This window comes from Otolemur garnettii, unplaced genomic scaffold (genome assembly GCF_000181295.1).
Source record: "Otolemur garnettii isolate 467f Iridium unplaced genomic scaffold, OtoGar3 scaffold00014, whole genome shotgun sequence".
Classification (NCBI taxonomy): Eukaryota; Metazoa; Chordata; class Mammalia; order Primates; family Galagidae; genus Otolemur; species Otolemur garnettii.
This window is the reverse complement of record NW_003852409.1, coordinates 29,808,943-29,823,742: the sequence shown is the minus strand read 5'-3', so window position 1 is coordinate 29,823,742 and position 14,800 is coordinate 29,808,943. Positions and strand designations below refer to the sequence as shown.

The 14,800-nt window shown below is 49.7% G+C and overlaps 2 protein-coding genes across 4 annotated transcripts in view; one reads left to right on the top strand and one right to left on the bottom strand.

The window, feature by feature from the left end:
* The window catches only part of ANGPTL2 (angiopoietin like 2), a 34,646-nt gene extending 25,516 nt beyond the window's left edge, over window positions 1-9,130 (top strand). For all 3 annotated transcript variants that reach the window (XM_012802468.2, XM_023510594.1, XM_023510593.1), the window contains exons 3-5: window positions 2,894-3,087; window positions 4,776-5,046; window positions 7,279-9,130. In XM_012802468.2, the coding sequence (XP_012657922.1) occupies window positions 2,894-3,087; window positions 4,776-5,046; window positions 7,279-7,478 (665 nt within the window). In that variant the 3' untranslated portion in view covers window positions 7,479-9,130. The remainder of the gene's footprint in view (window positions 1-2,893; window positions 3,088-4,775; window positions 5,047-7,278) is intronic.
* Window positions 1-14,800, bottom strand: part of RALGPS1 (Ral GEF with PH domain and SH3 binding motif 1) — a 283,899-nt gene that overhangs the window by 121,074 nt on the left and 148,025 nt on the right. The gene's annotated exons all lie outside the window — the stretch shown is intronic.

Sequence of the window (14,800 nt, the reverse complement as noted above, 5' to 3'; positions counted from 1 at the left end):
ATACAAGAAAAATGGTCACAGATAAAGATTTAAAAGGTTTAACAATTTTACAAAGAAGAACTGTAAATTTTTATTTTTTTTAACCTGGCTGACTGGCAAAGATTAAAATTAGTCCCAGGGGTTCAGATAAGTCAGCCTGGGTCCCCTACCCTGTAGAGTTCACTCCCGCTGGGGAGAAGTAAGAGTATGTTAGAGGTGGGCTTTGCACACCTAGAACCCTTGAGGGATTTATACCTGTTATGCCTCGTACCAGCCTTAGGATGTCCTATCATGTCCCTCTGGTCTGGTTTCTTCACATGTAACACAGGGAGACGATGCCCCACCGTGCCCCACCGTGTACCACCGTGTAGGAAGGTCAGGTGTGGAAATACCCAGGCAGGGCCAGGATCAGGGCCTGGCATGTAGAAAATGCTCAGGACACAAGGGCTATTATTTCACTGTTACTCTTTTAGTCAGGACTCTCCTAGAGCTGGGAGTTCCTAACCTGAACTTTGGGGGTCCACTTACCTTCTGAGATTGTATACAAAATTGTGTGAGTCTATGCATTTTTCTACAGACGGTAGCTTTCCCCAAATTATCAAAGGAACCAGTGGCCCCAAACATTTTCAAACACTTGCCTTTTAAAAAGACTCCTTTGTAGAAATGCCAAAGGTAAAGCTGAAACCATCAATGGCACCCACAAAAGCAGCTGAGGCCACCTTCTCCCTAAGGAGGTGGCACTTTCTTCAAAGATGGGGCAGCTCTGCCAGAGGAGGGCTGTGGCTTGCCCTCAGTGAACATTATCCTTGCAGGCTTCTGCTGGACTTTCATCAGCAGCATTCCCATCACATAGCCTCTCCTGAGCTGCTGCTGCCTTGGTAAAGAGCTGGGAGGCCACCCACGCCCACTGTGGTATGCTCCAGCTGACAAGGACAGACTCCTATTCTCTGCCTCAGTCCCTGGGGCTTGGGCTGAACACAACCAAAACCTGTTTCTTCTTTGTGAATGCTCTTTCTGGAAGTCTGACCTCCCCTTCCCCAGGATGGATACTGAGGGGGGCCAAAGGCAGGAAGTTGTACCGGGCAAAGGAGGCAGCTGCTTATGTCACATGTGCTGCCCAGCGTAGGGGCCTGAGGTTCTGCCTCCTTCCTCGTGTGGGGAGAGGAGCTTCTCCCGGGAAAGTGAAGGGAAGTGAAGTCCCCTGGGTTGACTTTCAGCATTAAACCAACCTTTTTCCCGGCACTGTGTCAGGCACTGGGCACCAAGGGATGAGCAAGATAGTTCCTGCTCTACCAGCTTCCAGAAGATGCTCAGACAAAGTGGCAAGGCCTCAGGAAAGCCTATCTGAGATGTCTGGAAAAGACCAAAACCCCACATCTTTCATATATGATCACCACCTGTGAACTAGTTGAGCCCAATCACCAGACAGGAAGGAACCTGAGAAGTTCAATCTGCACAGGACAAGCTGACTACACCCCCAGAAGGAGAAAGGACTCGACTCCCCAGAATTTCAAGTTGAGAGGAGGTGTGAGGGAAGCCCCTCCCTACTGGGCATCAGCACACTCTCTACAGGGGCTGGGACCCAGTACACAGTTGTTGAATAAAGACACAAATTAATAAAACAAGATGGAATTTTCTTAGTACTTTTGTTCTTAGTCATTCTTAATCTGGGGAACATTTTGAAGAGACTGAAGCAAAATGTGGTGATTTTTTAAAAAAAATATGTATTTGAATGACTGAAGCTTGAAAAACTGAAGATCCTTCAGATCAAAAAGATAGGTCTCACCTTGTCCAAACCTTGGCAATTCAAGTACCTTCTTGCTGATGTGACTAACATCAGGACACAGGAAACTGCTAAGGGAGGTGGGGGACACCCATTCCTCAGTGAGCTTCCTTTAGAAAAAACAGATCAAAAGGGAACCTGGTCCCCCACCACCACCAAAAGATGATTGGAGACCAGTGTGTGAATCTCAGAAATATCCTGAAGTCTTGGGCTATATGACCAAATTCTGGGCACAACTTGGGGCCATGGCTCTATGGAATTTCATTTATTAAAAATTGCAGATGGCGGCTCGGAGCTGTGGCTCACACCTGTAATCCTAGCACTCTGGGAGGCTGGGGTGAGTGGATTCCTTGAGCTCAGGAGTTTGAGACCAGCCTGAGCAAGAGGGAAATCCCATCCCTAAAAATAGAATGTTGTGGTGGGCCAGGCATTATGGTGGGCATCTACAGTCCCAGTTGTTCTGGAGGTTGAGTCAAGAGAATTGCTCAAGTCCAAGAGTTTTAGGTTGCTATAAACTATGATGCCACAGTAGTCTACCTAGGAGGACATAATGGGACTCTGTCTCAAACAAATAAACAAACAAACGAACAAAACATTATGAAGTGTGAAAAGGCAATGTCGAGTCAGAAGTGCGGTGTCCCCATGGAGCTTGGCCCCGGCACTCAGGAAGGGCAGTCTGGTGGAGCAGCCTCCCTGCCGGAGCAAAGCCCTCCATCTGGGGTTGCCACATTTAGTGGGCACACATCTTTCTTTGGCAGTAAAACTAACTTTAAAACAATCACTCCAGGAACTTCCACCTACATGATCTTAGTAACTCTGACAACACCAGGTGAGAAAAATATGATCTCCTTCCTGCAAATGAGGGAAACTGAGGGCTGGAGAAATGAGCAGGCTTGCCTAAAGTCACACTGAGGGAGTGAGGGGAGAGAGTGACCTCGGAGTCTAGGCATGCTGACAACCTAGTCTTAGGCTCTGGTTTTTATATTATTTGTCAAACTTGCAAAAGAAAAATTGGTCTCCTCAAACTGCAGGCCTGTGGCTCCCAGCCAAAGCCTTGCTGGAGGTCGACCCTGTTTGTGGTGTAGCCTTGCAAAAGGCAGGCCCGTGATGTGTGCACATCTGTGTCCCCAGGCCCATGGAGAGACTGCCTGCAGGCCCTGGAGGATGGTCATGACACCAGCTCCATCTACCTGGTGAAGCCAGAGAATACCAACCGCCTCATGCAGGTGTGGTGTGACCAGAGGCACGACCCTGGAGGCTGGACCGTCATCCAGAGACGGCTGGACGGTTCTGTCAACTTCTTTAGGAACTGGGAGACATATAAGGTGAGACCTGCAAGACCTATCTATGCTACCCACGAGGTGACTGGGCCACCCTAAGAGAGGCCTGAGCAGTCAGGGAAAGAGCCACTCAGAGGGAAGTGCCTGGGGACCAGGGCAGGGCCTATGTGACCTAGACAGCAAATATTCCATGGGCAAGAAAAATGTGAAGTGTCATTTGGCAAACCCATGAGGACTAGTGAGGACCAGCTCCTTCCTTGCCTGCTGTTAGCGACCGCGGCAGGACAAGAGCTGGGAGTGCAGACCACCAATGCCCTGCAGACGGGGTCTGTGAGAATCTAGAGATGCTGGTGTGGGGAGCCTCTTACCCCAGGTTGGGGTTTCCACGGGGGAAGACTGCTCTCAAAGACCAGAAGGGGCAAGTGCTGAGGCTCTGAGGCCCTGAGAAGGTCCCCAAAAATCTATGTAGGGGACTGTGCCAATACTCGGGTCCTAATTCCAGGGCTCATCCTCCAGACTCTCAGTTCCAGGGGAACTGAAATGCTTATCCTGACAGTGGGAAAGGCTGCGAGGGCTCAGCCATGCATGGCTCTCCCTCCTCTAAACAAAGAGGTGGCAGTGACAGCGGCTCCATTTACTGGCTCCAGCCCTGGACCAGGCTCTGTGCTTGGACACATTACCTCAGTTCATCTTACGCCGACCCTACGAGGAATGCACTGTCATCAATCCAGCTTACAGGTGACTTGCAAGGCTAGGAGATGACAAAGTAATTACTGCATCTCAGGCCTCTGACACTGAAACCCACAAACTGCCCTCAGCAGCAACAGTGTGTGCACGTGGCTGTCATGCCTCTTTCCAGTCACCTCCTGTCCTCCACCCCACCTTCGGACAGGCCACTGTCTCTGCTTCCTCCTCCTCTCCCTCCTAACTGACGGGTTCCTGAAGACTCAGGCTTTGACTCTCCCCTCGCTCTGGCAGAAGCAGTACGGTGTGGTGACTGAGTCTGGGTTCTCTGTTCAAATCCTGGCTCATCATCAAGCGCCTTATAACCCTAGGCCTCTCTGGGCCTCGGGGCACCTATGCTGACTAGCTCTTAATTCAGTGGCTTGAGGGTTAATAACACAACCTAAGTGAAGGTTCTTATAATGGTGCCAGCTCACCACAAGTGCTCACTAAATACTAGCTATTGTTATTGATGAGTCTTCCATTTTTAAGGCTTTAGTGGCCCTCCCTTGCCTGGGAGCCCCGTGCTACAGGTAAAGAACAGTAATAATAAAACCATTGGCTTTCAGACCTAGACGGGAGCCCAGGTGGGTGGGACAAATCTGTCACAGCTCATGCCTATCCGGTGCGTAAGAGCTTGCACATGATCCCCACGTGCAACCCATCCCTAGACGAGGAGGATGAAGCTTGGGGAAGGTAAGGGATTTGTCCAAGGAATGCCTGTGACATGCCTACTGGGTGCCAGGCTCCCAATTCCCCACAGTACACATGCTCTTGCAGCAACCCTCACTTGAGAGTGAGGAATGGGGCTCTCTGCACATCTTTGAACCATATGTGACTGAGGCTCAGAGAGGAGAAGTCACTTATCAAGGCACACAACTAGGGGCAGCCTGCCTTGTGCTCTCTTTCACAGGTCCCTCTATCCAGGGCTGGGTGTCCAGAAGCCAGGCCTGCTGGCTGTGGGCATTGCAGGCTCTACACTAACTAACGTTCTCTCGGGCTTTCCCCAGCAAGGGTTCGGGAACATTGATGGTGAGTACTGGCTGGGCCTCGAGAACATTTACTGGCTGACGAACCAAGGCAACTACAAACTGCTGGTGACCATGGAGGACTGGTCTGGCCGCAAGGTCTTTGCAGAATATGCCAGCTTCCGCCTGGAGCCTGAGAGCGAGTATTACAAGCTGCGGCTGGGGCGCTACCACGGCAACGCAGGCGACTCCTTCACCTGGCACAACGGCAAGCAGTTCACCACGCTGGACAGAGACCACGATGTCTACACAGGTGGGAACGTGGAGGCAAGCCCAACTCCGGGTGGGACCCCCGACTTGGGGTTGGGAAAGAGAAGACACAGGATGATGGGCAGCTGGGCCAACCTGCCTGACCCTGTCCACGCCCTAAAGGTCCCTCCCTCTGCCCACAGAGCACCTTTACAAAGCTGAATCAGGGTAGCACTTAAAGAAAAAAAGGAAAGAGATGTATGAGGGCCACTCTGCGCCAAGGAAGTTGGACATGTGCCTGGCTGTGGCCTTGCCACCTCTGGTTTGAGGCACCTGGCACGACACTACACATCTCCACTGGCTCTGGGCCACACGCCCTGGGCTCCAGCACCAGCCCCACCTCCCACCCAGTCACGTGTCCTTGGGCATGCTGCTTTGTTGCCCTGGGCCTCAGTTCTGTATCTGGCAGGAAGGACAGTAATGCCTTGCAGAGTAGGGAGAGGGCTAGAGAGGAGGCTCCTCAGGTGCTGTCCAGACCTGGAAATCAGTGAAGGCTACTGGTATTGGCAGCAATGTCAACGCAGTGCTGTGAGGAAGCCAGTTAGAGTGATGAAGTGAAGAGCACATGCTTCAAGTCTAGGTCTTTACTATACTAAGCCTTTATTAAATAAAAAACAAGGACGAGAACAGAAAGTTATAAACAGCACAGATACAGTCCAGCCCTGAGACCAGACATCAGACTCCCCCACACTTGATGCCTCCCAAGGCCCCATACCCAATTTCTCAAGATGAGGGCCACCATCTGACTGCCAACACTGCCTTCTGCCCCAGCTTCTCATGTTGCCATGGTCGAAAAGCCACTCCCTTCTCATCAAGGAGTGAGCTCTGAGGACTGTCCCGAAATGGCCTGTACTCCAGGTCAGCCCTGATACCTGCATACTGACTGAGGTGGGGGCATCCTCACTTCAGGCTCCCCCAGTGAACACCCTCTGGCAGGTAGTTCTCCCGACACGGGAGAATGGGAGGAATATGACCCATCTATCCTTACACCACACAGACACTGTCTAGCCACAGACACCGAAATGACCAGCTTGAAGGTTCCCCCAGAGGCAGAGCAGGCCCTTGCTTGGAAGCAGCCTGTCTCCTAGGCCAGGGCTGCTGAGGCTTCCAGAAAAGCAAGGCAGGAGGATGACCCCCCCGAGCTAGTTGGACATTGGAACACAGGGACTGCTATGGCAGTTCTTGAGGGCCCTGTCAGGGAACAGGGAAAAAGAGATCCCATGATCCCAAACTGTCAACTCTGTCCAGCAGCAAGATCAGGGAATGGTGAGGAAATGAGTTCCTAGTTGCTGGAGGCATGTGGGGCAAGCTCAGGAGGGGCTCCTGCTGGCAACCAGGAGGCTGACAATGGCATGCTGAGGGCTCTCCTTGCTCTACAAATCCAGCACTGTCACCTGGTCCCTATGGCCTCAAGTTACAGCCCAGGAAGAGTCCCAGAAAAATCCCTGTGCTGCCAGGGCTGCATCTCCCTCTCGCCTTCTGCCTCAGAAGGCCAATATCCATCTCACCTCAACTATGGCCTTGGCCGCCTAGACCACTGTGCCCTCCTACCTCCCTGAGGAGTCGGGCCTCGGGCTGAATCAGGAAACGGGGACCCCTCAGCTGGGAGCAGCTGCTCCCTGTGTAGTGCAGTGCCCTGCGTGCCGCAAGCACCTTGCCCTTGCATTTTACTCTTGTTCCAGCTGCCTATCCATGGCAGCAAAACTCATGATATGATAATGCCAAGAGTTTTATGGAAAATCTTTCTTTTGTGAAATAATACAAACAATTTGGATGGAATATAGGCTGGGGAGAAATGGAGGAGCATTTTCTTTTTAAACATTTTCTTTGTCCTTCTATGAAGACTCTCTTGAGCCACAGTTTTGACTCATAACAATTCTGAAAAAAGAAAAAACCCTTTCTCCCTCTCACACCCATGTCAGGCCTCGTCCCCTTCAGAATCTGGGTGCGGGGTCCTGCACCCCAGCCCTAGGTAGCATACGACACACCCTACCTGAATTCTCACAGGCATCCCTGATGGTGGGTGTCATTTTTATCTTCACTTTACAGATGAGGATACAGTGTCTGGGAGAGGTGAAGTTGCCAAGCCTCAAAGGCAGGTCTGAAGCCCGGCCTCCTGTCACTATCTAGCTTCTTGGTCCAAATGCCTCCCAGAGAGGGTACTGCTGAAGGCCCCAAGCAAACGTGGGTTAAATCATCTCCTCCCTAGACCTTATGACTGCCTTTTCTTCTGCAGGAAACTGTGCCCACTACCAGAAGGGAGGCTGGTGGTATAACGCCTGTGCCCACTCCAACCTCAATGGCGTCTGGTACCGCGGGGGCCACTACCGGAGCCGTTACCAGGATGGGGTCTATTGGGCTGAGTTCCGAGGAGGCTCCTACTCGCTCAAGAAAGTGGTGATGATGATCCGGCCGAATCCCAACACCTTCCATTAAGCCAGCCCTCTCCTGACCTCTCACAGCCAGTGCCAGGCACCCACCCTGGCCACCCTGGCCCCAGCACAAAGAGCAACACCTCACCAGTTCATCTTGGGGCTGAGAGGACTGGGATCCGGATTCTGTTTTCCCCAGTCACTGCAGCAGATAATGGAACAGAACTGATACAGTGTTCTCTGAGAGCTACACTGGCCATATAGATAACATACCCACAGTTTTGTATCTCCTACTTTTCTTCATCCCAGACAGCCCCTCATGTTTCCAGGACAGGACTGCAGACAACTCTTTCTTTAAATAAATTAAGTCCCTACAATAAAAACACAACTGCAAGATACCTTCATAATATACATGTGTATGAGCCTCCCTTGTGCACTAATGTGTATACCACATATATATGCATTTAGACACATATCACATATATGTGATATAGCTAGATACATATATATGTTTGCCTTATATACTGAAACACACATATATTCAGTTCTCAGATGTAGAAGCTGTTACCAACAGCTCTGCTCTTAGGAAAAGAGCTTTTCATTACTGTTGTGTTACTTGAGCCGAAGGGCAGATCACAGACTGTATAGTCTTGACTCAATAATCCTTGGCATCTGCGTGGCTGGACTCTTCCAGGAATTTCTACAATGCTAATCTCTCACAGAGGGGTTCCTGGCTTCCTCTCTTAAGAACCCCTTTGGGCACCTAACCAAATTTCAAAGTCCCCCTCCCTTTCCACTTTTACTTTCTCTGTCCTCAGGACTTTTCTCCATCTACCCACCCACTCACTCATCCATTCAACACCATTTATTCAGTGCCCTCTGGGGACCAGTCCGGGGCCACTCCACACAGTTCAAGGGCCCTCCTGCTCTGCCGTATTCCTTGTCTACCTGCTCTTCGCCTTTTTTGTCACACAGTCCTTTCTCTTCAGGCAAGATTCCTCAGCCTCTAATAGGAAACAGTCTGAGCTTCGGGTTTCTGGTCAGGAAAGGGGAGGCCAGACCAAGAGCTACAGCGGCCATATAGATAACATAGGCACAGTTTGGCATCTTCCATTCCTACTTTAGCCTACATGTCATATTAACTTTCTCACAAATAATAACCTACCTTGCCAGGAGATATTCATTTGAAGAGAAGTCACCAGATTGTCGGGGCCCCCAAATGGCTACAGACCAGAGGTCCCACGCTCTCAGGCCAGCTGGAACCTGCATCTCATCCCCATACTGTACTTTCCTGGAGAACAGGTGCCACAGAAAGGAGAACTGGCCACTGCTCATGAGTTACTGAACAATTTGGGGTCACTGGACCCCTTAGTTGGTACGTTGCAACATGGTGGCTTTCTGAGTCGTGTCAGCCACTAGGTATCAGCCTCGGTACTCCCAAGACTATTGCCAAGACAGACGGCTAGGGATGAGTCAAGAAGGTGAGACCCTCCCATGGGCATGTGGGCACATGAGCCAGGACGTGCGAGATGGTGGACGTTTGGTACTGTCCATATCTGGGTGTGTGCCTATTACCTCAGCATTTCTCACAAAGTGTACCATGTAGCATGTTTTATGTATATAAAAGGGAGGGGTTTTTAAAAATATATTCTCAGATTATCTTTGTAATGATACAAATCTGCAATAAAAGCCATCAGCGCTATCTGGATATATCTATACTGTGTGTTATTGTTTCGGAATGCCTTCCTGGGGCATGTCAGAGCCTCTTCAGCACCAGGGCACACACCAAAATCATTTAAATCACATTTGCCCTATTTTCAGTTTCCACCTATATCCCCAGGAGTCCCACCAAAGCACTGCAGGCCAAGATAGCTCTCTGAGCTCCACGAGCACCTGCACCCTGGAGTCTCCACTGGTTCTCCTGGAAGTACCTCAAGGTGCTACAGTTAACACCTGAAAATACCTTTCTTCCAGGTCTGGTCCCATTTTACCAAACCATTGCTCAGGTTGAAACACGGATATCTTCTCCTGGCCAAAGCCAATCTATGTCTCCACACCAAGCCACCAAGCCTGCCACAGCAGACACTCTGACCATTGACTGCCACAGGACCTGACCAGAAGTCTCCACCTCCCACATTCCAGTCCAACTCCCCTATGTGCCACCAGAGCCATCTCCTTATAAAACAATCTGCGGATTGGAAGGTGATTCCAGGCATAATGAGAAACCCAAAACCACATAGGAAAAGGCTAATAAGAGATAAGATTTTTTCAAACCCCCAATTTTCTGCCTTCTAAGACTTTTTGTCTGTATGTTTGCTGTACCAAACAATTTTTCACACTGAGAAAGATTCAAACACTGTGATAGAAAATTTGGCAAAGCACATGAACACACTGGAAGACTCACAAATGGCTAGTAAACAAGAAAAGATGTCAACCTCAGTAATAACCAGAGAGGTTATGTGAAGGATGAGCCATCACATGTTGCCTCTCAGACTGGAAAAGATGAAAAAAAAAAAGTCAATCTCTATGTTGACAAGGGAACAGGGAAATAGGCACTGAGGATGGCTAGACTATGGATGGAAGTATAAATCAACTCACCGTTTAAAAAGAGCAGAGGGCCCCAGAATCCCTCTTCCTAATGACCAGACAATACGGTCAAATGAGAGCTTGTTCTAGGAAAATTGTAGGTAAGGAGAGACTAATGTTTATCAAAGTCCACTATCTGCTTAGAAATGGACTTCTGTTTTCTTTTTTTTAAATGATATATATACATATATACATATATATGTTTTTTTAAGTCATACCTGTGTACATGCATTTATGGGGTACAACGTGGTGATTTTATATACAATTTGGAATGCTTACATCAAACTGGTTAACATAACCTTCACCTCACTTCTTCGTTGTGTTTCTATTTTCTTAATGTCACCTTCACAGTAGCTCTGTGAAAGAAGGATCATTATTCTCACTTTACAGACCTGACGAAAATGAGGCGTGAAGCCAGACTGCTGGAAAGAATGCCCCAGCAACATTTAATCCAGCCAGTGCAAGAAACAGTCCTCAATTCCCTTCTACCAACCCCTTAGTCAGCTGTTGGGATCACAGTGGAATTTGGCTGCTATTTGGTAAATATATTTCAAGCTTGGCCCAGACTGTAGCCATTCTTCCCCACACATCTGGAGTGGAGTGTGTGGGACAGAGGGAACAGGACAGAGGAAAACAAGGTCCAACCTTATAGGTTACCGGTCTTGAGTCCAAACCTCAAAGCAGAGAGCTCTAGAAAGCCACATTGGACACTGTGGAGTAGACCTTTTTCTAAACTAGTTGGGATCCAAATGAAAGCAGGCCATGACACCAACTGTTTCCCCCAGATTCCACCAAGCCCAAACCTTCATCAAACCACACCCAGGCTATATGGAAAGATAAAGGAAGGAATAAGCCCACCAGAGATGTGGAACCAACTCTCCCTGCAGTGGAATGGGAGGGGGTCAGCTCTTTATACCAGTGGCACGGAAGAAGAGCATGGAGCCATATTCAGGAACTTCAAGCCAGGTGCCCAACGAGTTGACGCACCCACTAACAAACAGCCAGTCAGCATCTCGATCCGGCCAGATCAGTACTACTCCTTCTCTCCCATCCAGTCAGTGGCCTTTTAAGGCCTACAATCACACAGTCCTATTCTTACTAAATTTTCCATGGTGGGTACATCTGCAGACCCAGAAGGAAGTGAGGCCCAGACTTTCTCCTTCCCCAGCCAAATCCCGCATCCCAATTTGGCCAACACTTTGGTCACTTGGGGAACAACCCTTGCTGGGTTTCTGTTGGGAACAGGGCAGGAAGATAGTGATCTTCTCTAAATAAATGATGCTAAACAGAACCTCCACCCCAAATCTTGCCAATTTGAACAAGATTGAAAGAGAAACCTTTGAAAACAAAGGTAATGGTACCCTACCATGCTCAGGAAGGGGTCCTCCCTATCTGACAGTGACCTTTTCATCTTCCCATAGTCTTGTCAAGACATTGATTCTAGTATGAGATACAGCCTGAGTGTGGTTCGATGAAGGCTCAGGCTTGGTAAATCTGGGGGAAACAGTTGGTAAGAGAAACCCAGACAATTAGATTAAAGGAGAAAGTGCACATTTTAAGTGCAACAAGATGTTTAAAAGGCACTCTTTCTACCTCACTTTGATTTGAGACTCCAAAGGCTAAGGACAAAATAATAGCTGCTAAGTATTCCACATACTAGAGCAAGATGCAAGACCCTCCCTGTGAAGAGGGTGGTCTCAAATTGGCTCTGCAGAATTAGCTGACTGCCTACGCAAAGCCTATGTGAAGCCCAGAAAGGCCAGGCACAGTGGCTTACATCTATAATCCTAGGAAAAGGAGTCTGAGGCAGAAGGATCCTTTGAGCCCAGGAGTTCCAGACCAGCCTGGGCAACATAGCAAGACCCATCTCTAAAGAAATAAGCAAAATTAGCCAAGCTAACTGGTGGCATGCATCTGTACTCCTAGCTACTTGAGAAGCTGAGGCAGGGGGTTGCTTAAGCCTGGGAGTTTGAGGCTGCAGTGAGCTATGATCACACCACCACACTCTAGCCCGGGCAACAGAGTGAGACCTCACCTCTAAAAAATAGAAGTGCAAGAGGAAGATCCTGGAGGAGAAGGAGCTTTCCTCATGATATCTCCTACATAACCACAGGTTGTTCACTCACCCCAAATCAAGCAAGAGGAACTTCAAGGGATAATTTCCAGAGTCTGGCACAGGCAAGCCCAAGCACTCCTGTCTGACTCAGGGCTGGGCTCATGACAGCAGTGGGAGGAGAGCTTCAGGGGACACACTGAGGGGCCAAGGCACGCACAGATGCAGGTTCCTTAGGGCCAGAGGGCTGCCGGGATGGAAAGGATGGGGACAGGGAAGGAAGTACAGGAGCCAAGAAAGGAGTTGTAGGTGGTCAGCTGGAGAGAAGCACTACCCCCTCAAAGAGGCTGAGTCAGAGGTGCACAGGGGAAATTCTGAAGTAGCAGCAGCAAAGAGGGATAAAGACAGAGCTCAGAGGCTCTGGATTGCCACTGGCCACAGAAGATGCACCCTCTCCCCGCCTTGTTACTCCCCCTGTTCTAACCCCAAGGGCCAGAAACCTCAGTGGGCAAGTTGGGGAGACAGCAGGACTGGCCGGGATCTAGCAAAGCAGCTGACCTTCTGACTCCAGGTCTCTGAGGCTAGTCAGCTTTAGAAGTCCAGACTTGCAATCACTACACGGGACTGTTTGAAAGATGGGCTATTTAATAGACCATCTGTTCTAATAGACTCTATTAGAACAACTGGGCTGTTTCATACCTAATGCCAGGAAGACCAAGGGGCCTGCTAAGTTCTCAGCTTTGACTGGGAAAAGAGTAAGTCCACGGAATAGGTTCAAATGGACACTGGGAAAAAATGAGGTTGATTTCTTGTTACACCTGACTGAGTCCAGCTCATTTAATAAGCTGGTTACATAAGAACACGAGGTATCTCCCGGAGTCCATGGGCAGGGACACAGCTGGGCTTCACGAGGGCCAGGAAGCAGAAGCCACCTGGAAAGCCTTCAAGAGGCAAGGCAGCAACTTTCTAAGCTGCCCTCCCTTGCCTTCGCCTGCAGTGTCTCTTTCTCTGCTTCTCATTGTGCAACCATCTGCAGACTATTCTCTCCACTTGTCCTAGCATATGGCACCAGATGGCATTCCTGAGCTCATGTCCTCCTGGTCTGAGTGACAGCAGCCTTAAGTTCTAATGCTAACTCCCAGACAACCCACCCCGCTCGGGCTGGGTCCACTCTAATCCTATGGGCTCTGACCTCAGGGCAGAGCTAAGGGGAATGAACACTGCTGCTGGGGTATGCTGGCCTGGAAGAAGCAGGTTCCCAGAGAAGGAGGGGGTCACAGGCGGGTCTGTATTCACAAAAGTGTCTAGACTCTGTTCCAGCTGTTACTCGTCCCTGTCCTCCCCAAGGACCATATTTTGACCCTATGTTGCCATCTGGATGGACTCCATCCCCTTACTCATCACTTGGGTCTTATTCCAGACCCTCCTCTGCTGACCCCTTCAATGACCCAGATAGCACATCCGACCCTTCTAGGCCCAGGTGAGCCATTAAACGTGGTACCTGGCTATGCCCATTTGGCCCCTTCCTTGGTACGCTGAGTTTCCGCACAGTCTTTATGGATGTAGGGGTAACAAGGTCCATCCTGCTGGGTCCTTCTTGCTATATTTTGATCTAGATAACACTAATACTATTTACTCTCTACAGGGTGCCTTCCATGTGCCAGGAAGCATGCACGTCTCTTTAAATTCTCACAACAACCCTATGAGGTAGGTTCTATAATTACACTCTCTTTGACATAATAGAAAACTGAAGCTCAGATATATGTGGTCTTCCCAAGAGCATGCAGCCTGAGACACCCAGAACGTGAAATTGAGTTGGTCTGATTCCTGAGCTCCTGACTTTCCAGAATATATCACGATACCCAAGGAGGAAGTAAAACCCCTGTGTCTACTATTGCCCTTAAGTTCTCAGTGATACATCTGAGAATCATGGACTTGTAAGCACCAGCTGGACGGGCAGGAGACCCTAGATGTCAAGAAGCTACTCCACAGCTGTCCACCCAATTTATGTCAGAGCAGTGGGCACAAACAAGGGACAGTAATAGAGATTATTTTACTGCGAATTGGGCCTTCTAAACCTTTCTCAGGGCTATAGCTGCTGGGCCTTGCCCTTCTCCCCTTCCTCTTGCAGGATGAGAGAGCCACAGTCCTATAACCTACAGTCTTAACAGCCCCACCTGTTGGCACTCAGAGTGTCCTATTTGTGGCTCATCTGGCTGTCACCTCATGACCAACTCTACCTGGTCCAACCCTGGTCCACACAGTTCGGGTGGTGGCAGCTCATCTCTCATGACTCCAGGCCTGGCAGTGCTCACTGAAGTCTCTCTCAGGTCCCCAGGGTCAAGCCTACACCAGCCATAGTCTGGCATTCTTCCCCTTGTAAACATGACACTTTGATGCCAACCATCCCTGAGATATTCGAGTAGCCCCATCTATCCCGACCAGGGCATCCTGGGCCAGCTCAGCCCACACATGGAAAGCCAGACACAGATGATCCCTCCCATCTGCGCAGCCTTCCCAAAGCACTTCCACATGTGGCGATTCCCAGATGGGCAGGCGTCTGCCTGTCCCAACCCTGCTCATTGGTGGTCATGATAAATCTGGTTCCATGGGCTTCATTCCCTTCCCCCTACTGCAGCATGTTCTGAAGCCGAGGGCCATCTTACAACAGGAGCTGAGGGCTCCTTGGGGAAGGATGGACAGGCCACATTTACTCTGAGCCTAAGCAGAGCTAGGAGCAGCCCAGA